The 27889-nt window shown below is 29.1% G+C and overlaps 3 protein-coding genes and 1 non-coding gene across 19 annotated transcripts; 2 read left to right on the top strand and 2 right to left on the bottom strand.

The window, feature by feature from the left end:
- The first annotated feature begins 230 nt into the window (after window positions 1-230).
- LOC145192579 (uncharacterized) lies at window positions 231-1571 on the top strand. The gene has a single exon (XM_080069870.2). It carries the CDS (start codon window positions 341-343, stop codon window positions 1292-1294), a length of 954 nt encoding a protein of 317 aa, XP_079925996.2. The 5' UTR covers window positions 231-340; the 3' UTR covers window positions 1295-1571.
- Window positions 1572-3451: 1880 nt separating this feature from the next.
- Window positions 3452-19022, bottom strand: LOC145192179 (AP-1 complex subunit mu-1-like). 16 transcript variants are annotated; one of them, XR_016450406.1, is made up of 15 exons: window positions 18838-19022; window positions 17663-17887; window positions 17413-17543; window positions 16855-17126; window positions 14711-14925; window positions 11715-11804; window positions 11501-11569; window positions 11279-11333; window positions 11076-11146; window positions 10895-10970; window positions 10170-10455; window positions 7293-7614; window positions 7085-7204; window positions 3913-6210; window positions 3452-3805 (listed from the first exon to the last, which is right to left on the bottom strand). XR_016450406.1 is itself a non-coding variant. In XM_090080820.1 (11 exons), the coding sequence occupies exons 1-11, from the start codon at window positions 18877-18879 to the stop codon at window positions 10430-10432; spliced, it is 1272 nt and encodes a 423-aa protein (XP_089936946.1). In that variant the 5' UTR covers window positions 18880-19022; the 3' UTR covers window positions 10013-10429. The 16 variants fall into 16 exon arrangements, 1 of the variants encoding a protein (XP_089936946.1); XR_016450411.1 differs by having other exon boundaries at window positions 3452-4139; window positions 6178-6210; XR_016450404.1 differs by adding an exon at window positions 7733-7901 and having other exon boundaries at window positions 3452-7204.
- On the top strand, window positions 11474-11542 carry LOC149894703 (small nucleolar RNA SNORD36). Its single transcript, XR_016449409.1, has one exon. It is a non-coding gene; the product is annotated as a small nucleolar RNA SNORD36 (small nucleolar RNA).
- Window positions 19023-22494: 3472 nt separating the features above from the next.
- On the bottom strand, window positions 22495-23605 carry LOC145192685 (uncharacterized). Its single transcript, XM_090100570.1, has one exon. The coding sequence runs from the start codon at window positions 23556-23558 to the stop codon at window positions 22965-22967; it is 594 nt and encodes a 197-aa protein (XP_089956696.1). The 5' UTR covers window positions 23559-23605; the 3' UTR covers window positions 22495-22964.
- Window positions 23606-27889: the final 4284 nt, after the last annotated feature.

The following is a 27889-nucleotide window of genomic DNA, read 5'->3' as shown; positions in this document are numbered from 1 at the left end:
AAATTAAAAATTTATAACCTACTTTTAGGGAGAAGGGGCGGGGGAAAAATGTTACGTCTTGTTACAAGGAGAGGAGGGTCCAAAATGCTCAAATATTATGTGACATTATTATGGACAACACGTTCCCCTTTCACCCTTCCTCCCCCCCCCCCTATCCTATTTTACTCGATTTCCGATTTAGTAAACTCGATTAGCTTGTAAAATCCAAAAGCAAGACAAACAACCTGAGAATTGAAAGCGAAACTTTTCAACAAACCCAGCCTTTTAGTACGCAGAGCTATTCCTTTCACTTTTCTTTTCTGAAGACGTGTTCTAAAGAACGAAAGTAAAATCTGTTATCATGTCTGGCAATTCAAGTCCGAACTTATTTCGTCAGTCACTTCCAGAATGGTTAAAAGAACAGATAGATAGTGGAAAGCATAAAGGAGTTTATTGGATAGACGAAAAAAACAAAATTTTCCATGTCCCATGGAAACATGCTTCGCGAAATGGGTGGGAAGTTGACGATGTTTCACTTTTTAAAGCTTGGGCGATGTATACTAATCGTTATAAGGAGGGAGTTGATAAACCGAAACCTGCTCTATGGAAGACAAATTTTAGATGTGCTATTAATTCTCATAACTCTATAACATTTCTTCCAGATCAAGGGCAAAGAAAAGGAGACTCAGCTCATCGTATCATGAAACTAATTGATCATCCTAAAAAGATAAATAAAAGATTGTACTGTAACAGTTCTAGTTCAGAAACCGAAAGTCCAAAGAAACTTGTCAGACTAACCTATCCTCATGGTAAAACTGAATCAAAGGAGTTAATGCCACCAACAGAGTGTCGAGATTGTTGTTTCTTAAAAAGAGAGGTACAACGTGGTTTAAATGCATTAGATATTTCTTCAGAGGAGCATCAATATGCGATGTTACAGACCAGGTGTCAGGAAATAATTGAATCTCAGCATCATGTTTGTAAAGATAATGACGCAGTTCATCACGCAGATAAGAAGTTACGCCAATCAAACCTTCAAGATCTTTTTTATATATCTTCTTTATATTTGCAATCAAAAAAGGATTCAAATGATGAGCTACCAGGAAACATTAAATCAGAGATAACGTTGAAACTTCCAGATGGAGGCATTTATTTAAATAATGAGTCAGTGACTGAAATTGAAGTTGTTTCAAATGAAGAAGATGTAGAAGATAAAAATGATTGTGATAAAAAATATGATGTTAAGATTTTTAAAATGGAGGATACAAGTAACGATGAAGTGGAAGAAGATGTTATACTTCCAAGAAACATGTAATTCACAGTTTTCATGAAATATTGTAGTGCTTCAATATTTATATATTCATTTATTTTATATGTTTATATACATATACATTATATATGCTTACATTTTTTGTGGTTGTCTGTTATACTTATCTAGAGTCAAAGTTTTTTTATATTTATTATATACATTTACATAACATTATGGATGTGTTATTTACATACATTCATAAGTTCAACTTAGCTGCAACTTTCAATGTTTTTGAGTGTTTAAAATAAAAACTATTGTCAATTAAATCAGATGTTTTTTATGTTTGATTGCCAGATTAATGTATTTCGTTGCGAATATCTTTCTTTTGATATATATATATATATATATATATATATATATGTGTGTGTGTGTGTGTGTGTGTCTGTGTGTGTCTGTGTGTGTCTGTGTGTGTCTGTGTATGTGTCTGTGTGTGTGTCTGTGTGTGTGTTAAAAATCAAAATGAAGCACATTATAAGATTCCTTGTTTATTTGAAAATTTTTCCTTTAAAAATCTAACAAATGTTTTGTGTTAAATGAAAGTGCAAAAAATATTGACTAAATTTTTTAGATTTTCCTTGTCTAATAGGAACTTTTATGAGCTCTATGATCAGTATAAACAGTCTTTTAGACGTAGCCAATTTTAAATAGTTAAACTTTTATATTTTCCCATGTTTTCTATGAAGTGCGACGTGTTTTAAGTGACATTGAAGTTTCATTTCATAGGCACTGTGATTTAAATGATACCACCACACAGTTAACTGCTATCTCAAATGTAATTGAATGAGTCAAACTTTTACACTTTAGTATAAAAGTTTGACTCATTCAATCACATCTTTAAGACAACAAGTTGGTAGTTGTGGTTTTTTTTTTTTTTTTTTTCTTGGTTAGTTTGAAAAGTTAATAACTTATAAAATCGTAAAATATTCTAATAAGAAAGAAATAATGCTCTGTTTCAAATCTTTGATAAAGTTTAAAGTTTACTGCCTACAAAAATGTTTGAACAACGGGAAATGTCTAAAAAGTAATGGTTTACCTAAGCTGTTTAACCATATCAGAAAACACAAACCTCGTAATTTTTGTTAAATTTGTTTTTTTTTATTTGTTGGAGGAAGAATAATAAGAGCATAAAAACTGAATTTCATTTTACAAACAATTCTAGATTCAGAGCAACTCAGAAAATATATCTATATGTTAATAGTTTTTCTGTTCTCTTTGTAACGCGACATTCCTTTAAAAAATTGACAGTTCATGAATAATTTATTTTAAAAAGATCTTTACAAAAGTACCGCACTATAATGTATAAAATAATCTAAATTCTGTTTTATAAGATAAATAGTAATAAAAATTAAGCACTAAAATCATAATCCCAAATTGCATATATATATATATATATATATATATATATATATATATATATATATATATATATACATATATATATGTATATGTATATATATGTATATATATATATACATATATATATACTCCCTGGAATAGGGGGGCGGCGGGTTTTCCATCTATTAAATATATAGAACTTAACTGTATTAATCAGAAATGCATTTGTAACACATCGATAAATTACAACAATCTTCGCTCCAAACAAAAAACTGTCTTTAAAAATTTTTCGTTCATTTATACCGTTTACTTTTGCAAAAAAAATTCCTCAAAAATCGTCATAGAAAACCGCTAACACATATTTACAATTTTTAGTTTTTACTGGTGAAAAAAGCTGGTAAAACCATTAGCTCCGTAATCACCTCCTCACTGGGGGTAGGAAATGGTCAGAGGGGGCTGAAACTTGGTTCCACCCATAAGCACCCTGAACATAGAGTCTGGGGTGGTCCAAACCTGTCCTTAATCCTTCGCTTGGAGATATTTAAATTGTTTGCAAAATTTGGTAAGGATTGGATCAAAACTGTGGATTTGTATAAAGAACATACCCACATACATGCATGCACACATACAAACTTTGGACTATATATATATATATATATATATATACATATATATATATATATATATATATATATATATATATATATATATATATATATATATATATATATATATATATATATATATATATATATATATACATATAGCTTTCTATACACTATTTTTATCATTTGTGATTCTAAATTTATAAAAGGTTAAAATGAATTATTAACTATTCGAATCTATTCAAAATTATCATTATATGACAGAATAATCTCCTTTTGATATATGCTTGACGCATTTCCTGCTCAGCTATTTTGTCAAGATGTTCTTATGTCGATTCTCAAACGTTAATGTTATGCTTCCGATATTAGTTTAACAGTTCGCTGAGCACAAAGAGAGTGAGATGTTCGGAATATCTGGCTTAACAGAATTGTCTATGAAGTAATAAGTTTCTTGAATTGAAAAATGTTGCGTGATAGGAGGTTTCGTTACGTTTGGAGCAGTGAGGTCAACCAACTCATACCAGTGATCGGCGTTAAAATTTATTTCAGGAACTTTTTTTTTTTGGCTATGTTTATTCTGTAAATATAAAGTAGTGATCCTACGTTATGATTGCGTTTAAAAAAATAATGAAATAGTTTCACTAAGTTAAGTTACTAGGTCAATTAAATAATTTAAAAAGATACCTTCGTCTATGAGCCAGTATTGATTGAAAACCATGATTTCGGATCTAGTTTTCGTCATCTTTAACCATCCCATAAAGAATGTTTTCAAGTCTTAGGCAGAATGCGCTATTTTTAACATCTTAATACATATTACATCATTAAATGATGGAATAGTCAAACTAAAGCAGAAAAAAGAAGACGAGTAGAGCCGTGCAGTTTCGATGATGTCTTTATTTCGAACGTAAAATCTGAACAATAGAGCGTAAATCTGAACAATAAAGACTGGTTTTGTTCATCATCTTATGTATTTAAACAGAGAATTCGAGTAGCTAGAATTAGCCACTTTACGTGGTTAAATGGGCCAATTTAATAAGCAGCCCATTTATCAGCAACTTTACCAAAGACATGGTACTAAAGGGGTTCAGTACTTCTTCTGGAATATACCCTTCAACTATTGGACTTGTGAAAGATTCCAACAAAACTTGATGTGTATCCAGAATATTTTCAGCATATCTTCTCCCAAGAAGGCCGCTGAAACATCCTAGTCCAGTTTCCTTACCATCTAATTTTTAAAAAAAAAATTCTTAAAAGAAGTTAGTTTTGATGTAACGCACATCCAATGAGGTGTAGTTTTCTTTTTAACAACTTATCAAGTTTTACCACTAAACCACTTATTGATTCAGCATCAAGAAGAACTGCCTGAATACTTTCAACACTGTTAAATTCTAATAAAATATTAAGCGTTTCTTTTAGATGTACTAAACCACTTGCGCTAATAGTTGGAATTGAGTCAAATAGGTACCAATAAATTTTCCATCTTCATAAATAAATGCCCCAGTGGGCATTTGACGTCCTAGGATGTCCAAAGACGAACAAATTTAGTCCGGGCTTCCGCGACATAATTAGATGTCCACTGAGGTCCAAATTAGTCAAACTTCGTCTTGATTTCTAATTCGGTCGTCTATTGACGTCAAAATAAAATTTTTCGGACATATTCTAACACGCTTGCGTGAACTATTTTATTGAACGCTAGACTTCATTTTTCATTCTAATGAACTTATGATCAGTGGATTTTCTCATAAGCTGAGTGATAAATATTCAAATACAGATGATGAAGAAGATTTATTTAAAAAAACTCCAGATAAACTTTGCTTTCTTAGTATTTATTTTGACTTTATTATCTTTTAGAACTAAAAAAATTGAAAACAGTACAAACTCCCAGTGTGTTACAGGATTTTCCGCCTGATTTGGCTTAAAAAAGTATTGGCATTGAATTTTCAGCTTTTGATGGTTTTTAAACTGATAAATTAAAAAGGAAACATTCAATTTTAGGTGATGGTTGAATTTCTTCTAAAGAAATGACAAATAAGCGTGAGTACCTTTGTATTTACTTGTATATATTTATCAATATTATATTACAGATAATTTATGAAAACTGCTTCTTATTCATTTTTTTTTGTATTATATTATTAATGATATAAACTTTTCAATTGTTTGATTTAATTTTAGTTTTAGGAAATAAGAATTTATTGAATAAAAAAGCTAATTAAATCTAATTAAAAAGTTACATGTTTAGTCATTTTTGACGAATGAATGTATAAAAACGTTTAATTAAAATCTCAGCTTTTATTTTCAGAATTCCTATATGCTATTTTTATGGAATTGACACGTCAGTTTGATCAAATTAAGGAAAATCAAAAGAAAATCTTTGATTGCCTAGAATTTCTTAAAAATAATGAGGTAGGACCTAGTGGATTTTATTTTCTCTAGATTACACAGATTAGACTGATTTACAGAACCACTTGACACGTTAGAGAGGTTTGACGAGGAGGAAAATTGATTAAACCCCAGTAAAGCAGCTTCAGGTTTCAGAAGGTAGTTTTGTCAGTGCTATTTTTTTTAATGCAGAAAACTTACTTAAAAAGTAACATTAATAAATAAAATTTAAATTGTGTACCACTATAAAGATAGCTCAAAACTAAAAACAAAGTTTATGGTGTTTTGATTTAAAAGCATCCCTACACTGATATAGACTGTTATTGTCTTTCCTCAACTATAGATTTGTTTGCACCGAACTTTTTTTTAACTAGGTTTTTTATTCTCTCTTGATTACACAGATTAAAGGTGTTGGTGGTTCAACGCCACGTAGAACAGTTAAAAATGTGTTTGACAGCATAATGATGCAACCTTTGCAAAGCTGTTTTAGTAAAGATGGGATAATGGGAAAACAGAAATTTGTACCCACAACGTTATACAAATATTTAAAAAGTAAGTTAGTTTACATACCAAGCTATGTTGTAAGGTTTCTACTGAGTGTTACTATGAAGAACAAAAAAGTTATAATAAAATTTAAGTACGTATTTAATTAAATGTATATATTTAAATAAAAAATAGTTCTATATTTTGGTTGTTTTAGAAGCGCTTATTTCAGAAAAAGATGGTTTTGACGTAGGCAATATCGAGACACTCTTTGGCGACTTGTTATAACGAGCAATGCCTAAATTGCAAGAACAAGAAACTAAATAATATGAAAGTTCTTTTTTGTTTTGTTATAGCATTTATATTATCTAATCTATATTTAAACTAGTAAATGTATTTTTAACTTCAAAAAAGGGATTATTCCTTGATTTTAGTGTAATTAATGCCCGAATACTATGACCATAAGTTTAATTTGGACGTCCGCCAGTCGTCGTAATTTGTCCTAAAAGTGTCTTAAAAGAACGTACATGAACGTCTAACATGGACAGACGAAATGTGTTTCATTTGGAAGTCCTAAATAGACATCCTAGGTCCAATTTGGACATCCAAATGCCCACTGGGGTGAGGTGATGTTCAGATTCAATGGATTTTTTGAGCAATTTCCATTCAGGTGAGTTTATTATACTAGAAATTCGAGTGATCTGATCAAGTTCAAGTGATCTGATTAAGCTTGCTAACCACACCATGGTAAACTAACAGATTTTTTTTTTAATAAACTTTTTTGCTTCACTAAATCTTTACATCTAAATTTTTAACTTCACCTTTAACTTCTACTTGTGCCCTATCTAATTTGTATTTTTCAATCAAGATATAATTGATATCAACATCATTTCTTAAGATATGTTAAATGTCATATAGTAAAGCATTTGCAAGAGCTGCACCTATAAATAAATTTATATAATTAATTAACTATAAATTTCAGTTTAAAACTTACCTGGTGCATTTTAAAACTTAAGCTTCATAATTCATTCCATAGCAAATCTGGGAAAGTTAATTAAACTGTAGTCTTTAGGAATTGAAGCTTCGAGCAGGTTGGCTTCAGGTTGGTTTCGAGCTACTTACAGAAAGAAAATGCAGTCTACAAAATGGGTTTTCAACTTGCGTGTATTTAAAATATTTCAATAAAATTACAATAACTTTACCTCAGTTTCAGACGAATTGCTCGTTCCAGATGAATTGCAAGTTTCTTCGGATGACATTGTAAGTTGTATGAGAGATTCTGTTTCGTCATCCTTTGAGATAGTTGTATGAGAGATTCTGTTTCGTCATCCTTTGAGATAGTTGTATGAGAGATTCTGTTTCGTCATCCTTTGAGATAGTTGTATGAGAGATTCTATTTCGTCATCCTTTGAGATAGTTGTATGAGAGATTCTGTTTCGTCATCCTTTGAGATAGTTGCTGTTGCACATTTTCGTCTTTTTCTTTTGAATTGTCATCAATCTCTTTTGAAAGCTACTTAAGTAACTAAAAAAAAAAGTTGATATGCTCTTTTTGAACTAGTTTTCTGGCTCTGATCTAGAAGATAAACTCTATCTTTAAGAATTACTTTCGCATTTCGAGAACAAATACATAGAATATGTACTTCTGAGTAAGTGTTTTAATGACACTTCTTTATGCACTGCAAGGACATCCAATGAGCACGAACTAGCAACATTGAAGAGCTTATCCAAACTTGCATCTAAATTTCGTTTGGTACTTGCTCTACCATGGTTTTTGAGTTGTTTTTCACGGCAGTGAGATCTATCACTTTTCTAGCAATAGAAATTAGGATTCAGTGCAGCCCGAATTGATTTTAAATTATTTTCAATTTGCTCTGTTTCAACTATGCGCAATTGGCTTTGCATGAATAAAATAATAGTAGAACTGAATAATCTATCTGAACGTATTTGGGTCCGTCAATATATTCATACGGTCCGTATTAATATATGACATCATACATTCATACGGTCCGTATGAATATATGACGTCCGTCAATAATTCATACGGACCGCCACTTGTTTAGCTTGTTTCAACTTTTTTGTAATAGGTGTAACTAAACTTTCGTCATTTTTGTTTTGTTGATATATGTAATTCTTGCTGAAGTTTTTATGTTTACAAATTTCTGTTTATCTATTTTATTATCATCAGATACGCTAAATTTGATTTGCAGCTGTAATACAATAAACATTTTATTGATTGCATTATATATTCAAAACGAGATATTTTGGAACGAGATAACTTGCTTAAGTTGCAAAAACTTAACAATGCTAGTCCATAACTGAGGACTTTAAATGCAAATAGGAGCCACTTTTCATACAGTACAATTGAAATTTGGCGGAGATATAGTTAGATCCTAATTAAACATGCAACAATACTCAATTTGATGTTCGGTAAAATCGACCTACCCTAATATACAGGGTGTCCATAAAGTCTCTTTAAAATTTAAAAAATTAATTACAAAAGCAGTTTATGAGATATCTAAACAAGATTGGTTTTATTTTGAAAATTTTTTGCTAATGTTTTTTTTTTTTTTTAATTAAAAACTTTTTCACATAAAACCTTTGTGTTTAGAAAAAGCACAATATGTATCGCAGTTTGAAACAAAATCGGATTTTCAGACTCAACGAAATAACAGATCTAAATATAGAAGAGATCCACTATCCCGTCCTTCCAATCGTACATAGCACAAGAAATTTATGGAGACAGCATTGGATAAAGAGAGAAGCGAGCAACCAAGATCATCTGAGGAAAACATCGATCGTGTTTCATAAGGATTTACCCGTTCTCCTAGGAAGTCCATCCGCACTACTCCCAGAGAATTGCAACTACCACGTTCAACAATCCACAAGGTTCTCCACAAGAACTTATGATTGTACGCAAACAAAGTGCAACTGTTACAGGTTCTTGAGTCAAATGATAGGCATAAACGAAGAGAGTTTGCTGAAGAAATGCTGGAACGTATTTCTGAGGATGAAGCATTCCTAAAGTCCGTTTTAGTGACAAGGCAACTTTTCATGTTTCAAAAGAATAAACAGACACTGTAAGAATTTGGAGGTCAGAACACCCCGTGAGACTAGAGAGCTTCACTGGGATAGGCCAAAAGTGAATGTGTGGTATGGAATTCTGTTTGATGGAATTAGTCCTTTTCTCTTCAACGAGGCAAAAATTACTGCAAATATTTCCTTGACTTTCTGACCGAATGTGGCACCATCACTGATTGACCTACAACCAACCATTGTTTTCTAACAAGATGGTACACCATCACAGTGGTGACGCTATGTTCGTCAGTTCCTCAATCAAATATTTCCAGACCGATGGATTGAAAGGGATGGACCAACTCCATGGCCATCACGTTCACCAGATCACTCCCTCGGACCTCTTTTTTATAACGTTATGTAAAAAATATCGTGTATCAAACAAAGGTACGGGATATTGATGGCTTGAAGTAAAGGATTCGTTATGACATTGCCACCATTGATGGACCTATGCTACAGCGAACATGGCATGAAACAAAGTACTGACTTGATGTCCTTCGTGTAACTAATGGTGCCCATATAGGGGTCTATTAAATAGAGTTAAAAACTTTAATAAACACTTATTAAAATAAGACCAATCTTGTTTAGTATCTCATAAACTGCTTTTGTAATAAAATTTTCAAACTGTAGACTTTGTGGACACGCTGTGTATATATAAATTTTACAGCAAAAATCTTGAACACAAATTAATGTTTGAACAAAGATGTGATAGGATCAAAACAGTAATACGAGTAATAAGAGAACTAAATAAAAACAAGGATGAGACAAAGAAGCCTTAAAGTAAATTCATAGTGTAAAAACAAAAAAAAAAAAAAAAATTTCAAAGACATAGAAAGCAAATAAAAAAGTTCTAGAATAGTAACAACTTTTTTACTACTTTTTTAAAATAGATATATAAGAAATAATCACAAGCAAATTGTTTGGCTTATAAATTCAACAGTGATAAGCGCTCATGTAAATACATACACAGAAAAATAAAAATAATAAAAAAATATAATTTCCTACCAATTAATTCTAAAAGATTTAATTGCAAGGAGTCAAATCAAAACATGGCTTACAACAAACCTTTCTCAAAATAAAAATACTCAGTGTCTCTTTACAGAAAATTTGAATGGGTTCAAAAACATTTCACGTTTATAAATGATTCTTGCATCCGAAACCAAAAGTAAGAAAGTTATTATATAATATACAAAAAATTGAATCGTATTCTGGTTTCTGGCATTAAATTACCACATCAAATATTCCCGAAAAATAAATATAGTTTGTTACGTCGATGTCCGCAAAGAATAATCTAAAGAAAAAAGAGAAAAATTGTTTTCTTTTTAAATGCATAAATTTATGTAATAGCTTTACGAATAAACTTACCTGAAGTTTCATCAATAAAATTAAACGGAATATTAAAACAAAAATCTCAAAGATATGTTAAAAAAACATATCTTTGAAATTTTTTTTGTAAGCAAAATGGCACACAAAACTATCTTTTGTAACACACTGCAAACAAAAATATCTGTTTTGAGTATAAAAAACAAACAAAAAAAATTTCGACACTGGTTGTTGATACAAATTTTACATAAAAAAACGAAGACTGGATTTATATAAAGAAAAAGTTGGTCGTGTTTAAATCTCATAATATAGCAACATAAAAATAAATTTTACCATTTTGAAAGTATTTTTCAATATCTTTTAAATAGTAAAATTTTTTTAAAAAGTACTGACTGTTTTACACTTACCTCCATTTTGAGTAATATAGCGTACCCATGGTAATGCTTGATACCCGCTCTTTTCAATAATTTTTAAGTATCGCACCTGAAAGTAACATAACTTAAACACAGCATGATATAAATAACAATAAATGATGACGAGAATAATAATAATGAGGGAGTATGTAATGCAGCTCAAGGCTTTACTTACCTGTATACCAGAAACAGTGAAGTACGGAATTTCAAACTTTACAGTGATTGGTGGACGAGATTCACTTTCCTCTGCGTTAAAGAGAAATTGTGCAGTTTATTATAATCTCTATTGAGTCAAAATTGATCTCTATAATTTAAATTCAAAGTTTACAAAATAATGTCAAACTTACAAAATTAACTCAAAACATAAGTTAATCAAACCTGCTTCAACACTGGGCAATCCAAAATGAGCACGCATCAAAAATTCTTTGCCTCCCTAAACAATAAAACTCAATTGAATGATTACAAATGGCCACAATAGATTTTCAAATGTATCAGCAATTTCTGACACAAAAAAAAAAACAAAAAAAACAAACAAAGGAAATTAACATTAGCCATGGAAATGCCTGTATAACACTGAATATGATTGATCTGAACTTCTACCTGAAATGACTTGATGGTCCAAATTATTGAGCTTTTTTCAGGAGCATATTTTACAGCTCCAACAGAGGTCTAATTTTAAAAAAATTATGTAATATAGCAAATAAAATAAAAAAACTATAGTAAAAATTAATAACTTCTCACAAAAAATTGCCAACTTAAAATCTTTAATTTAAAGTAAATAAAGCAATACTTTACTTGAGAACCCAAATAATACCTTAAATTTAGGTGAATCTGCATCATGTGGTACAGGTATAGCTATCTCAACATTGTTTGCAGTTGATCGCTTTTTGAACTGACTTTTTGCCTAATAAGAAAAAAATAAAAAAATATTGTTTGAGGTATTAACATAATGACAACAACCTTGTGATTAAGCAGTAAATATAAATGAAACATCACATCTTTTTGATTATGATCATCCTCATCACCATCAAAAATAACAATTTATTTGTCTAAAAAATTTACAATAATAAATCTGAAAGAAGAGCCACAACACTGATCAATTAAATTTTTCTTTTTTTTTGTGTGTGTTTCTTTTAAATGAATAGTTTGTAGGATGAAACAAGGTATTTTTTATTTTAGGTAACAGGGAAAATTACCTTGTTACCTGAAATCTTCATGCTAGGTTTCATTATGAGTTTCAAACAGGATTTGGAGTCTTTTCTTTTTTTTATTTTTTAGAAGAAATCACTTTGATATTGGATAAAGAAAAAGTAATGATTGGTCACATGATTCTTTGGTTTAAGAGTTCTAAAAAATATTTTCATTACAAATAGTATAGTATAATAAACATTTTTACAGCCAAACTACATGCCTTCTTGATTTTCCAATTTCTATATATACTACAATCATATTTTACATCATACAATGGACACTCACTTTTTTATCTCAATCAACTTGTTTTTGTTTTAGTGAGTTTGTGTTTCACCCTCAGTTTTATTGATTAAAAATTCCCTTACAGCTGTAAATTTTAAACTCTCTGAATACCATTGAATTAGTTGGTCAAACAACAGCATTTCAAAAAATCTGGAATTTCAATTTTCTATTAAAAAATTCTTATTTACACCATTCTTATAATCATTTACATTTCTTCATTTACATTCATTTCATTTAATTTACATTCATACAGATCATTTACATTCTTCTCATAACTAAATATACAGTCATATATCTCTTCTTTGAAACCTCATTGATAATAGCCCATGATAATAGCCCAATAGATGACAACTTGATCAGGTTTCATTTTGTAACAATTGGGAGGATTCATGGTATAAAACTGATGTTGCTATCTTTATACCACTGTTGAATCTTGTGGGAGTAACAGGAAGAAGCCAGATTAATTCTAAAGAATGAAGGTTTGTTGTGGACCTTAAGAAAAGGCCCCAGATGTTTCTAACAATTAATTATATTCATTCTTACAGATTGTTTGCTAAAACAAGTATTTTTGTGGGAGCTTTTTATGAGCAAAATTAAATTTGTTAGGAATTTTGCAGCATTTTTCCAATCCAAAAATTGAGACCTGAAAGCAATTTGAAGTAAAGTTTGAAAAACTGTCCATTTCAAATATCAAATACTAAATTGAAATGGTTGATTTGCCCCATTTAAACAAAATAATGGGTGAGAGAAGAATTAGTTTGATTTCAATTAACTAATTTTAATTAATTGAAACCTTTAATACTATTTGCTCAATTCATGGGTCAACACCTGACAATTATTTTGTGATCCACCTTTTCATTTCACATCTTTAACATCTAAATAATGTTTAAGTATGGTGGCTTTCTTACTGCAACCAATTAAATGATACTGAAGGTTGACTGCCATTCGACAATTTCTGAGGAACCAACCTCAGAAAAAAGTTGAATGGTACTGCAAGAAACAGAGCATACATGATCCACCTAAGTTTTATCTTGGCCACCAAATTTGCATCCAATTTAAACTAATATACAAATATCAATTCATTTCAGATACAATAGGAACTAACAATAGAGTTAGTAGAGTGTTTTCAAGGCATGCATTGAAATTTTTGATTAAAATAAATCTTAATAATACAAAACTTATTCAATCAAATACATAGATTTCCTTTAAGTAAGCTTTGCAATATATATTCTAATATGACATCTTCTCTTGTGTAAAGAAAAGGGAGATAAATTTGATAAAAATTAAATATTAGGATTTTTTTATAAACTAAAGTACTTCAAAAATTTAAGAAGTTATTTTTGAAATCAGCATTAAAAAGTGCTTAAACCGGAGAAGAGTCAAAAATGTTGTTTAACAGTGTGACAAAAAAGAAAAAATTTAACTAAGGTTGATCTTGGAGGTGCAAAATTATTTGTTTAAAGATTATGAAGGAAAGTTTTGTTTCAGTAAATTTTATCAACTTTGAATCTTTAGTTAAACTAATTCAAACAAGCTGCTACATTTATTAGATCTTGAAAGGGACTTAAGTAAATAAAAGTTCAGGTTACTCAATTATTAAGGAAGTTATAAGCAAAATTCTGAGCCTTTGTACTTCTTGCAAAAACAAAAATGGGAGAATTGACTTTTTTTTTTTAATCTTTTTATTATTATTTAAAAACAATTAAGTGAAAATCTCTTGAGTAAATAACAGAATCAAAATTGGTGGTTATTTTTTTAAGATCTACATTTCTTATGTTATTTCTAATGTAAGTTCAACTAGGCAAGAATTCATTTACTAAATCCTGACAAGGTTTCTTATATAAAATTGTTAAAATTAGAATAAATGCTAAGAAACATCAAGGTATAGTGATAAAGCATATAAAATAATTAAATGCTTGTGATGCACCCTTGTTTAGTTACTAATATCAGTTAATGTTAGACTTAAATTGTGCTACCTTGGTTATTGATATTTCACCTTCAATAGAATACTTAGTGTGGTACAAATATTCAAAAGCTTGGCTGGAGTACTTTAAGCCAGTACTTTAAGTTCAGTTTAAAACCTTATCGATAAGAGGTACTGAAAAGTCTGATGCTTTTGTAGTTAAACTAAGAACCTTGTTGCAGCTTATTGTGCAACAAGGGTCTGATGCAACCTTGTTATCAGAACAAGTATCTGAGGCAGTCTACAACATCTTTAATCAACTACAAGAAGAATCTGGTTTCAAAGTTACTGCTAAAAGGTCATATATACAATTCAAGACATTTTTAGCAGAAACAATTTTTTCAGATTATTTAGTAATTAAATTTTTTTTTTACCTTTATCATATACTCTACTCTGCTGTGTGAATGCCTCTCTATGACAGATTCAATCCAAATAAGAGGTTTCACTTGAGTGTTTAATCTATATGACATTAATTCAAATTCACCATCTGGAGGAATAAAGGAAATAGTTCTATCATTTTCAAAGCGTGATAAACGAACACATTGATGGAATTTAACATCTTCTAACTCAACAGCTTTACTTTTTGAACCTAAAATTATTTTAAACAAAATTTTAAAATGTTTTTATTTCTAATAAGTATTTATTCTTAACATCTTTAGTAAAACTCTATACATAAACCATAGTGATATGACTTTTGGTGCATATTTTTGTACACTAGTATTACCTTTAAAAAAGTAATACTTGTGAGAAGCAATAAGTAATTACATCACAAACCAATAATAAAAGAATATGTTTTGTCAATAAGTTTCAATAGTCAACTATTGAAACTAATTGACATAAAAGGCAAGCTATTTTACAAGCATGTTTTGTATCTAATAGGAAATGTTATTGGGTCCCATCTGGCCACTGAATGGGCAATTTATTTAGGACCTGAACCTAAACAGTGAATTGGTAAATACCTGTGAATGTACTTGAAATCATAACTGGCCAGGTTAGCAAGTAATTACAAATGAGGGCAAAAACTGAAATATTATTGGGTAACTGTTTAAGCATTATTTTTATGAATGCCCAAAACCTTCTACCTTTGTGGTACTTGACATCATGACTCTTCGGTTTCAGAGAAAAAAAAAGAGCAATTATAGTTAACAACTCTAAAGGAAATCTTTTTAGAATCATTTAGTACCAACTAAAATTTCAATTGGGTAAATTGTTGTAAACATTGCAGAATTAAAAAACTGATATGTTCCATTTTTTGGAATCAGTTAGGTCCTAAAAATATTTCCAAATAAATAATGCCATCATCCTTGCATCCTTGAGTATATCTTGGGTGGCTGTCTAAGATGATGTATTTAATTAAAAATTGATGAAGTATTTAAAGAATGCTCTAATCAAAATTAATATTTACAAAACAAATTTAACTAGAATAGCTTAGGTTTACCCATTTCTCTAGTTTTTAGCACTAGTAACCAATTCTTAGTAGGACACTTGGCAATCAGACTCTTCATAACACTACTTACTAAAGTGCAATTAATTTTTTTTTAATGTTATTAATACTTTAACTGGGTATTTGTGATTAATAATGTAACTTGGTTTTTATTACCTGGATTTTCAGTTTTAATTTTGTTGGGTAGTGGGTAATTTAGATTCAGATCTTGCTGTGGAATGTCACTTCTACCTTCATACTTTTCTTCATTGCCCATGTCACGATGTCAAGACTTTGTGAAAACCAAAGATGTAATTGGCTAGCAAACATTTCTTTAGAGTTTTGCAATTTCTCTCATGGCTGATTGATTGACCTCATATTGGTTGATTTGTTGTTTTTAACAAGCTTGCTTTGCAATATTTTAGTTTAGATATTTCTAAATTTGTTTTTAACCTTAAAATAATTTAAAAAAAGAGAAAACACTTTCAAAAACATGCAAAAACACTTAATGACTGCTTAAATTGGTTTTTAGTTTACCTTAGTGTTACTTCTTTAAAAATCCCACAGAGATCTATGGCATTAAAACAGTTGATGGCTGTAAAATTTACTATTTTTGAACCTAAAAAATGTCTTTACATTTTAAAAAAAAAATTTAATTTAATTTTTTGTTTTATGAGGTTTATTGCAACTACAATATACACTTTGTGGTTATGTTGATTAATTTCTGAAGAGTAAACTATTTTAAAACTATTTTTTTTTTGTTGGTGTTATTGGGTAATCTGGCGTTATCTGACAACTTTATGGATTGAGTCCGATTTAATTCTAATCAGGACCCAGACATTAACATCTAAATTAAATACTTTCATGCTTAACAAAAAAAAGGCCCAACTTATGCTTCTAAAGAAATACTCTGCATATGCAAATCATTAAAGAAAAAACTAAGTTATACAAATTAAATTATACAAAATCACATTCAGGGTAATTCAAACCCTGTTTTTAGAGACAGATGCCTATATTCTTAACATAAAATATTGAAATAAAGGAGAACACCTATTGCTTTGAATAACTTTAAATAAGAAAAACATTTAAACTTACGTCCAGTATTATCAAAGAGAATTTTATCATTTAAACCAAGTCTTAGTTCAGGCATTCCTGTGAGATAAACCTTCATTTTGACATTGCCAACAATTTCACTGCGAAGTACATTGCCATTAGTATTAACCAGCAAATTTACTGATTCAATTACATCTAGGAAAACCTCATTTTTTCTATATTTGACTCCTTCCTGTCGCCAAGATACAGCATTTGTTACTGCTGGTGGTGGCCTTGGTGCTGTCTCAAGTTTGTGGCTCTGCTGTGTTATATATCTGTCAACATAAAAACATCTAATTAACAAGAGCAATACTTTTTGCTAAACTTCATATAAGGTCCTGATCTCATATAAAATTACAAGAGCAAAATTCAGTAAAAAAACTCAGTTACAAGTTTGCCTTCATGAAACTGTTTCCAAAGTTTTCGTACTTAAAAAACATCTACTGTATTGGGTATGCATAACTTTGTTGTGAAAAGGTAAAATTATTAAGCAACCAGAAATTTATAATATATATATTTATGTATTAGTTATTCACTTCAGTCCAAAGTCAATATACTCACTCTTGAAGGATTTTTGTATCAGTTGTCTGTGGGTAGCCGAAATCCATCAGTTCATCAAAAAGTTCATAAATCAAAACAAAATTGTCTCTGATACTTTCTTCTTCCAACTCCTTGAAATATTCAGTGAAAACCTAAACAAAAAATTGGCTAATGTGTATGTTTTTTTAAATATATGCTAAGCCTAAAGACAAATGTTTTTAGTTAAAGATTATGGCTTAATAAACTCAATATGGTTTAAAACTTCTCTTACCCTAACTATTCTGTGAAGAAATGAGAAAATGAGTGCCACATTCGAATTTGCTTTTGTTATTGCAACAATATAGAGATTATTATACTTGATATACACAAACGTCACATCACCACAAACTACTATTGGTTGATCTACACTCTCCTCCTCCTGATCAAGTACAAGTGGAAGAAACTTCTCAATCACATTCATACTGATATCGCCACGATAAGTTCGACATATCAAGTTCTAAATATTAGCATTTTAAAATATTAAAAGGACTCTACACAAGAGTATTCTGAAAGAATCTGAAAAAGTGACAGTTAATCCCAATATTCTAGAGATATTTTTTGTTTTAACTATTTCAGTTATATAAAAACTCATTTCATGAAATAATTTTTCATTATCAGAAAACATGACTTTAAAAACTTTTGCTGGCAATTTATTATTACTTTATTTTTTCATTTGGTGCTGCTCAACTTTCTCCTCTAATCCCCTATTTTTATAATTATAAGGAATTTTATGGTAATTAAATATTGTATAAACATTATTAGCAAATTGCTATGCATTTCTGTACTTTCAATTTCTGATTAGAGGACTTTGCTTTGATTTTAAGACCTACATTTTTATACAATTCTTAATTAGAATAAAAGTCTCTATCATAATCAATCATAAAAATAGGGGGAAGGGAAAGGGGGAGGGAGAAAGTCAATTAGTGCCTTATCATTAAACATTGAAACCTTAATTTTAAAAAAATTTTTAAATTTCACTTAGTAGTTGCCAAAATGCAATTTTTTAATGAAATTCCCTTTCATTATATTTCCAAATAACAACATCCACTACATATAGTTTTTGTTGTCTACAAAGTTTGATACATACAGGTTGTATTGTGTATTTGATAAGAATAAATGGAAAAGTAGATACTTCAATTAATTTCACTTAGGAACAGACATGAACATACCATAAATGATTGTTAGTTATAAACCAGTTGTGTTACATAATGACCTATTAAAAAACCATTCTTAATTTGGCTTTTATTTATTACAAATAAACTTGTTAGTTTTTATTAGTCATTTTATTGGATTATGCTTATACTACAAGAGGTAATTCTATATTTAACAAATACTGAAATGTCTTGAAATCATTTAGGTATTTTTTTTTTTTTTTTTTTTTTTTTAGAAAGAAAAAAAGAAAATTACCTTTCCTTTGAGGTCTAAGATAAAAACAGCTGACATTGACATTTTATTTATAGTATAAAACTCATAAAACTTTAGGCAACATATTTAGGTAATTGGCATCTAGTCTATTCGTTATTTCCTAATTCATATTTCCAGTATAAATAGACTTCGATTCATTACGCTGAGCGTTGAAGTATGGCTAAAAGTTATGCTATAGTTCATACCGCAATGCATCATGGCTATTACAATAGAAACAAATCTTATATATGGCATCGGCCTTTAATTTTTATTGCTAATAACGAATAATAACGTACAAAATCTTATATATCATTCTTTTAAAATAAATTTAATTTTCTAAAGTTTATTTAAACAGAACTTTTTATCCAGTCAAAAAAGCAAATTTTTTTGGTGTAAAAAAATTTTTTTAATAATATGAATGCTTTCTTAAAAAATAAGTTTAACAGATTTGATAGAATTGCAATTCTGCGCTTTTTCTTAAAGGGTTGAAACTAAAAAGAATAAAGCACGAGGGGGGTATTTCAAATTTTTTTTTCTGAAATCTTATAACTTTTTGTCGAAATATAAAAATTATTTTTAATTTGATTTATTTCAAATTTTTTTTTAGACCGGTAATTATTTTTTTGGACTGATTTTTTAAAAATCAAAAATATTAGCATGAAAAAGAAACGTTTTTTTTCAATAATATGAGCTGAAAAAAAACGGTTCAATCATGAATTTGCTTATGGTAAAAGAAATGGACACAAACCCAATGTGGTATTAGTGGATAGTTTTTTTATTGTTTTTTACTGTTTTTATTTTAAGAACTGACTCTCAAAAATAATAACATACTTGGCAAAGTTACACTTTTGCGGTTTCAAGATAATCAAATTTTAAAGTTGGGCTTCGGTTGTTTTTCAATTATTTATGGTTTTTTCAAAATTTTTTTTAGGAAAAGAACATATTTATGCCTCCATATATAACTACTCTCTATATATTTGGCGGTGGCGATAACATTACATTTTCAAAAGAAATGACTGCTGCCTTCTGTTGCCCCCTGTTGTCTTAAAGTTGTTATTTCTCGAAAAACTGTTACTTCGAAATACACAAACTGTTCGTATGAACATGATATAATACATTTATTACTATGGATTTCAATGAGAAATACTTTGGTTAATCTCAATCAAGAAATTGGTCAAAACCAAATGTTTTGATTGAGCTATAAAGCGTAATACTTCAGCAATAAAAGCCGATTGGTTCGAATGAATATATATTATTAAGCCAGATTTGAAATACTTTGCTATTATTTCATTTGCGTCTATTAGACAAGTGTTAAACTGTGTTAAAGAAATAGCCCAACAATTCGATAGCTTTAAACAAATTTCCCACAACTAAAAAACGTGCAAACGAACTTTCATTCGACGAAAAAGATTTAACGGTCTTGGAACTTCACAATTTTTCACGTCTTTTCATCCTTCGTATGTGACTGTTAGGCGAAATAGTAAGCCGACTAAAATAAATAGACAAAATCACACGTTCACATTTCTTCATCTTCTGTATCTTGCTTTTCACCTTTTTAATTGACAAACTAAATATCTGGAAAGGAAACTAATAAAAAAAGATTTGTTTTGACCTGATAATCACTTGGAAATAGCTGATATATTTGATTGGACGGCGCTAAAATAAGCGTTTTGATAGGAAATAAAATTAAAAGTATGTTAGCCAAAGAAGTTGATCTACACATCTTGAAAATTTATTTACACTATTTGTATTTTCCAATAGATTTGAAGTGAATTAAAATAAAATGAAATAATGAAAAAAAAAAAAAAAATCCGTACAATTTGAGACAAGGTAGCGTCTTGGGAAAGTCAAAAAATCAGAAAGAATTGAAATTTAAGCTTGTTGACTCTAAAGATGATAAGAACACTAAATAAATAAAAAAAGTTGTGAGTCTGTAGACAAAATATCATCAGCAAAGGAAAAACACTACTCCCTTCTAGGTGTTGTAAGAATAAAAAATTAGCTTACATGATCTTGATCATTTAACTGCTCAACAGTTATGTAAATTACAAGAAGACATGTTAAATTCCATCTTCAGTACGTGCTAGACTCTTGTATGTCAATTGAGTCTAGATAGGTTTGTGTTAGATAGGTATTTATTGTGTTAAATAGGTATTTATATAGTGTTGATGGGGCTTTATTTTCATGTTATAAGAAAATGCTTTTAAAAGTTACAAGTTGTAGATGGTTGATTCATTGAATAAAAAATAACCGATTAATCTATTAACTTTTAAATACTAGTGTTATTATTATTAAAATATATTTTAGTATTATATATTTAAAAAAGGTCTTTTTCAGTAGAGAAAATATTTAATGTTAACGAACATCTACAAAGTGCAAAACCTATTTAAATTTGTGAAAGTAATGTTGTTAGGTATGCAGCAACTTTTTATAACTGCTTCACATCTATGTAGATTATAAGGCTTGGTTTTGTATTTAAAGGGAGTTTAGATGGGAGTTCGGCTCAGCATAAGCTACAAACAATTAGACCTAGCAGAATTTAGTAATTCATCAACATTTATAATTTCACGTGTTCCTTTACAATTGCATAACGAGGAAAATTAAGCTGCTATTGTATCTCAAAATCTAGTTCCTTCCTCCATAGGATTCTGTAGACCATTAAAGCTTTATACCAAAAAAGAGACTGATGCTTGTATAGTGTTTCATCTTTTACTAAAATACATATTGTAAAGGTGAGAAAATTTTTTGATAGCGTATAAATAATTCGCGCAACAACCGCATTTACTGTGCATCGAATATTGTTGAATATTTATCTTTTTATTGTCTAGTGAAGATTCACTTTTATAGGCTCCTCTTACAAGTGGTTCAATCTTCATTTAATCTACTAAGTAAAATGATTAACAAATTACGCAATCATTAAATGTAGATTATGCAATTAATTGAACAAAACGAGGAATTTTATTTTACCATTTTGTTTCTTAGCAAATATCTGTCATTGCTTTTAACTCAGAGTTTTCAAACTATAATTACAATAATTTAATTTTTTATAATCGTTAAATTAGAGATCTTAAAACACTACTTTTTCCTTTTATAAAGTTACGGTCGCCGAGAATGTCATCACTTGAAATTCCCTATTAAATTGCTTTAAGAAAGCATTGTGTAACAACAACTTTTAGAGATAATTTATCAATCCTATTAGTGAACCTATAAAACAAATTATCTCGGAAATTTGTTGTGTAACAACAACTTTCAGAAATAATTTATCAACCCTATTATTGAGATTAAGTAATAGTGATTTCGGATTAAAGTATGCTGAGTTACACAATCAGATTTAAACTGAAGTTAATAAAATGGCAATTAAGTTCATTTGAGCAATCGAGAGTAATCGAGCAGACTAATTTTATTCATCGACTCATTCTTTCAATGAGGATGTAATTTTTTAAACTTCGATCTCTATCCACAACAAGCTATTTTTCAGAAACACTAGACACATAAGCCCGGTGTATAAAAAATTTTGAATCAAGTATTAAGTAATTTTTGAATTATTATTCGTAATAATAATTATTTTTGTAAATCAAGCTAAATCTATAACTTATAACAGAAAACTGAAGTCAAAATAATCAATAAAACAATCTTAAGCAGTCTTTATTACAAAAAATACAAAGCATTTACCCAATTTAAAAATGGGCAAAACTATTTACACTGTTTTTCTCTGTAAAAACATTTGAAAATGTTTTTATCTACTAAAAATGCTTTTATATTTCCTTTAAAAAAGTTATTATTATGAAATACTTAAATGAGCAACGGTTTCACAGAACTTCTAAATTAAATTATCTTTTTAGTTATTTGTCATAGAAACAAGCGAGTTTCTCTTACTCGTCATTCAATAGTTATGTTTTGAATGCTATTTAATGTGTTTTTTCTGAAGGTCATTTTTGTTTGTTTTAAAGGTTCTCTTTTATAAAAAGAAAAAGCTTAAACTAATAAAGGAAGTTTTACTATTTACATTTGAACCTCACCAATTAAAAAAAAAATTTAGCCACTTCTCATTAAAATATTTTGCTAGTAAAGATAAAATTTAGATTCTTAAAAATGCATAAATAAACAACTATTGGACAGCACCTCACGTTTTATGATATGTTTTGGCGACGCAAAATTTCTTTATACATTGAAATGGTTTCCTCCAGTTTGTGATTGTTTTCTTGTAGGTTTTGCACAGTAAATTTAAGACTTGCGTTTTCAACTTGTAGAACCTCGCATTTTCGATTGATCTCTATCTCCTTTTCTCTCCTTTGCTCTCGCGAACGCTTTGCGGCTTCGTTATTTCTTTGTCTGCGTTCCCAATATGTTTCGTCTTTCTTTTTTTCATCAACAAATTGTCGTTTTGATTTCCGAATCATTGGTAATGGTTTATAATGATATTCGGTGTTGTTCTTTGTGGCATTTAAATTTCCATTTAGCGGACTAACAGCATTTTCAGTGCTTATCATAGAAGGGCTTGAATTGGATGTCGATCTTAAGTTCGTTGGAATGTTGCTGTAAAATCTATCGTTTGTTTCCGAAATTAGCGATGGTCTTGAAGCAAGCAATTGATTGCTATCTATCAAAGATTTCTTTAATGTTTTTGGTATATGGAAATAGGTTTGTTTAATACAGTCGACAACCCCATACTTTTGTGAAGATTCGCAAATAGTAGGACTGAAATGATTATTTGCTTTTGACATCCTAAAAACAATTAATCATTTATACGTATGTATGTATGTATGTATGTATGTATGTATGTATGTATGTATGTATGTATGTATGTATGTATGTATGTATGTATGTATGTATGTATGTATGTATGTATGTATGTATGTATGTATGTATGTATGTATGTATGTATGTATGTATGTATGTATGTATGTATGTATGTATGTATGTATGTATGTATGTATGTATGTATGTATGTATGTATGTATGTATGTATGTATGTATGTATGTATGTATGTATGTATGTATGTATGTATGTATGTATGTATGTATGTATGTATGTATGTATGTATGTATGTATGTATGTATGTATGTATGTATGTATGTATGTATGTATGTATGTATGTATGTATGTATGTATGTATGTATGTATGTATGTATGTATGTATGTATGTATGTATGTATGTATGTATGTATGTATGTATGTATGTATGTATGTATGTATGTATGTATGTATGTATGTATGTATGTATGTATGTATGTATGTATGTATGTATGTATGTATGTATGTATGTATGTATGTATGTATGTATGTATGTATGTATGTATGTATGTATGTATGTATGTATGTATGTATGTATGTATGTAGGTATGTATGTATGTATGTATGTATGTATGTATGTATGTATTTATGTATGTAAATTAAAGTCACTTACTCGTTGTTAATTAATTTTCAAGCTAAAACTAGATATAATTTTGTTGACTTTATTACATAACAGAAAGGCTTTTGTTGTGCGCTCTTACGCGATAATCAGAAGCTTATTCTCAAAAGCTTTTGGTGTTGCCTCAACTCACAGAAAAATTAAGCGGGTTGGTTAAAAATAAAAACCAGCATATTTTTCATTTGATCGAACATCAATTTAATTTCAGATTTAAGCAAAATTTTTTTCGGTCATTTTCAAATTAAAGCTATTATTTAAACACATGAATTCAAATGTAAACGAAAACGCTTCGTGTTTTTTATCCATTTAATCTACTTTTGAGTTACATAATGGTGTATTAAAAATGCCTCTGAAGATAAAGATATGCATTGAAAGTTTTTATTTCCATGCTTAGATTAATATTTTTAAATATAATTACTTTGTTCTTCTATTTTATAATCTAATCCGTTATAATTACAGGTCATGGATTTCTATTGATGATTACGTGCTAATTAGAAAACTTGCATTTCTATTTAATTACTGCCAATTGCATTTACACAAAAAACAATATATTTAGATAACTAGACATTTTTTTGACATCTTTTTTCCCAATAACTAATGAATCTTATAAAAACAACCAGTTTGATGACCAAAACACAAGTTAAAGACAAGAATCTACTTAAAAAGACAAGAATCTAAACTACTTAAAAAGGAAATGTTATCCGATTATATTTTACAAAAGAATTTCAAAAAAAGAAGATTTAAATAGTAAATAAAGCTGACCATGGTCTGAGTGTTTTACAACTGTATCTTTTGTATAGTTTACTGATCAAATTTGTCTTTAACAAATTTTCTTATATTAGGCTACCTCGAACAAATTGCTCACTATTTTTGCTTATGGAAGGGTAACACCAGACGATGGGTAATACATGATGAAGGGTAATACCAGACGATGGGTAATACATGATGAAGGGTAACACCAGTTTAAGTATGGTTTTTAGTAATTCTAAATAGACAAACCGACGAAAAAGTGTTAAGGAATGATTTGATGAATTAAAGAATTAGAAGAGAGTGCTGGGTTCACTCTCTGCTTCACCTTGGAGCTTAAGTGGCTTGTTCTTCAAGTATTCATAAAGTTCAAAAAAATCTAAGTGAACAAATTCTGTGGAAATATAATTGACCTCATTATTTTACCTTGCTTTCGAGTGGCGTTAAGTTTTTTTATATGTATTCTTAAACAATCTACGTCGAAATTGTTTTTTAAAATTTCCGCAAGAATAAACTTTCTATGCTCGCTAAATGTTCACTGGCCTCACTGGCCTTTTTTAAGTTAAGAATTTGTGTATCAGAGAGAAAAAAGAACAAATTCAGAGTTAGTGTCCGACTCTGTAATCCCAACTCTGAAAAATTTGTATTCAAAATCATTTCTAACCTAAAATTAACGAGGCGTATTATCGTTGTGAATTTTACTCAAAATTTTTCTGGTCATTACTAATGCAAATTTTCGAATAATTGCATCATAATTTAGAGAATTCGCAGTTTCATTCTAAATAGATATTATGCCTAAACTTATTCTTTCATGTGCCGCTGCGGATTTTAAATATTTGATTATCAGTTTTGTTTGTTAAGATGCTAAAACCACGTGATGTCACAGGAATGCCGAAATATACTTAAAATGCTACTTTGATGTTGGGGTACATATTTTGAATTTTATAGCCATGAATGAATTGTGATCGTTTGTGGTAAAAGTTTATCCAATTATTCATATAAAGATTTGCTTATTTAAAACTTTCCATGTTTAAACTAAATTCAGTGGCGTCATATTGTGTCATGGCGTCATAAAAAATCATAGCGTCATAATCTTCATATATTCTAATGCAAGATTTTTTTTTTCTTTAATAATTGAACTGATACATTTAAGAAATTGTCACTTTAACAAACAAATGCATTCAATAGGTTGTGACCGTTTGAAATTTTAAAACATACGTTTACAGAAAACTTTAGGCATTCTCATAAATGAAACTCATCGCAGTAGATTTTGTTGACAAGTCTATTTGGCTTTTTATTCACATTTGACATACTAACTAGCCTACTAACTAGCCAAATTATCCATTTGAAAATTGACTTGTTTAATAAATTTACGTTTAAATTTAAAGAACAACTTATTGAGTGATCATCATCGATATATAATTTCACGATAAGAATCGTTATTATTAGCAAATGAGCACTACAAAAAAAGTAATAAACAGTAATAAAATTATTGAATGTTGAAAAAGTTAATAAACGTTAAAAAAGTTTATACAATTTTTTTTTGCGGATATTTTAAACGGCTGTTTTATGCATTATTTACTCGTCGATCTCGTCTAATACCAAATTATGTTGAATGATTTCTGATGTTGTTGCAATTTTTTTATGCTTCTGCCGCGTGGAGCATCTTCAATGCTTTTACCACCAAGTTTAAGCTCTAAAGTCTTCATGTGAACTGTTTGAAATGAAGGAACAGATTTTAAAATATTTCATTCAACCCTTCGTATCAGTCAAAAAATGTACAGGATCAGCACTTGTTACAAACAAGTGATAATAGAAGCTTTCTCAAAAAGCTTTCAAAAAAAGAACCAAAAAAATTAGCTATTAAATCTATTTAGTAGCTGACTCAAAAAATGCTGAAAACTTTGTTCATAGATTGTTTCAATCAGTGAATGTCTGAGTCTTTGAGTGTCGATTATAAAACCCAATAGAGTCTTAATCCAATGGAGCATGTTTGAGAACATTTAAATAAACAACTTGAAATAAGGAAAAAAAACAAAAAAAGCAAGTTTATTTAAAAATTGAGAAAGCTCGAAATGAGACATCATGGTTAAGCTTATGGATTACAGGAGAAGACGTTATTAAGTTGATTTTATCGCAAAAAGCTCCCCAACTAAGTCCGATGTATCATAATTCATGTTTTTGATATACGGGAGAACTTTATTACATTAAAATTTGATTTTTTAACATTTAAACTCGATTAACAGTTAAGGAGTATGATGTAAAATTATACTTTACATAAAATAATTTAACTATTACTGATTATTTTGGAGATAAAATATTATCTTTTTTCTTTTTTTCTTTTGGTATTTTATTTATTTAGATGTAAATAATCCTTTTTTTTTTTTTTTTTTCATATCTTATATAATTTTGAAATTGTTACTTGGAATAATGTTATACTTTTAAATTCTTAATCTTGAATCTGTTATAAGTAAAATATTTAGCAAAAACATAAAAATTTTTCTTTTTTGGATCCCCCTAATGTTTACTTACATTCCAATCGGAGAAAAAACGTCTTTGTTTTCAAACATGTATTTACAAGCATAACAAGCAACCCCAAGCGGTCTAAAGGAATAAAATGATTTTGCTTGCAGTGTTTGAAATTCATTGTATGTTAGCCTGTATTTCAGAAGCCAAGAATCAAGCGTCAATAAAAAAAAAACACCCAAAAAGACAACATTTTATTATGCTTCTTTAAATTAAGTACACATTTTATTTTAAGTAAACTGCTAAATATATTAAAATTTTAATGCTTAACCAAATCGATATCAATATCAAAAAAATATATTAGCTACAACACATAATCTTTTTTTGTTTTACAAATTTTACGCTTGTTTCGACTTTTGCATTTCGCT

The sequence above is a fragment of the Hydra viridissima genome, unplaced genomic scaffold (genome assembly GCF_058129835.1).
Source record: "Hydra viridissima isolate aposymbiotic clone 2 unplaced genomic scaffold, HvirCarnegie_v1 scaffold_1, whole genome shotgun sequence".
Classification (NCBI taxonomy): domain Eukaryota; kingdom Metazoa; phylum Cnidaria; class Hydrozoa; order Anthoathecata; family Hydridae; genus Hydra; species Hydra viridissima.
This window is presented reverse-complemented; position numbering and strand designations above follow the sequence as displayed.

Coding starts and splice junctions, on each gene's coding strand:
- LOC145192179 (XM_090080820.1), bottom strand. CDS start 18,879: ATGTCAATGTCAGCTGTTTTTATCTTAGACCTCAAAGGAAAG. Junction 17,888..18,837: donor TCTTAGACCTCAAAGGAAAG/GTAATTTTCTTT, acceptor GCTAATATTTAG/AACTTGATATGTCGAACTTA. Junction 17,544..17,662: donor TTCTTCACAGAATAGTTAGG/GTAAGAGAAGTT, acceptor TTTTTTGTTTAG/GTTTTCACTGAATATTTCAA.
- LOC145192685 (XM_090100570.1), bottom strand. CDS start 23,558: ATGTCAAAAGCAAATAATCATTTCAGTCCTACTATTTGCGAATCTTCA.
- LOC145192579 (XM_080069870.2), top strand. CDS start 341: ATGTCTGGCAATTCAAGTCCGAACTTATTTCGTCAGTCACTTCCAGAA.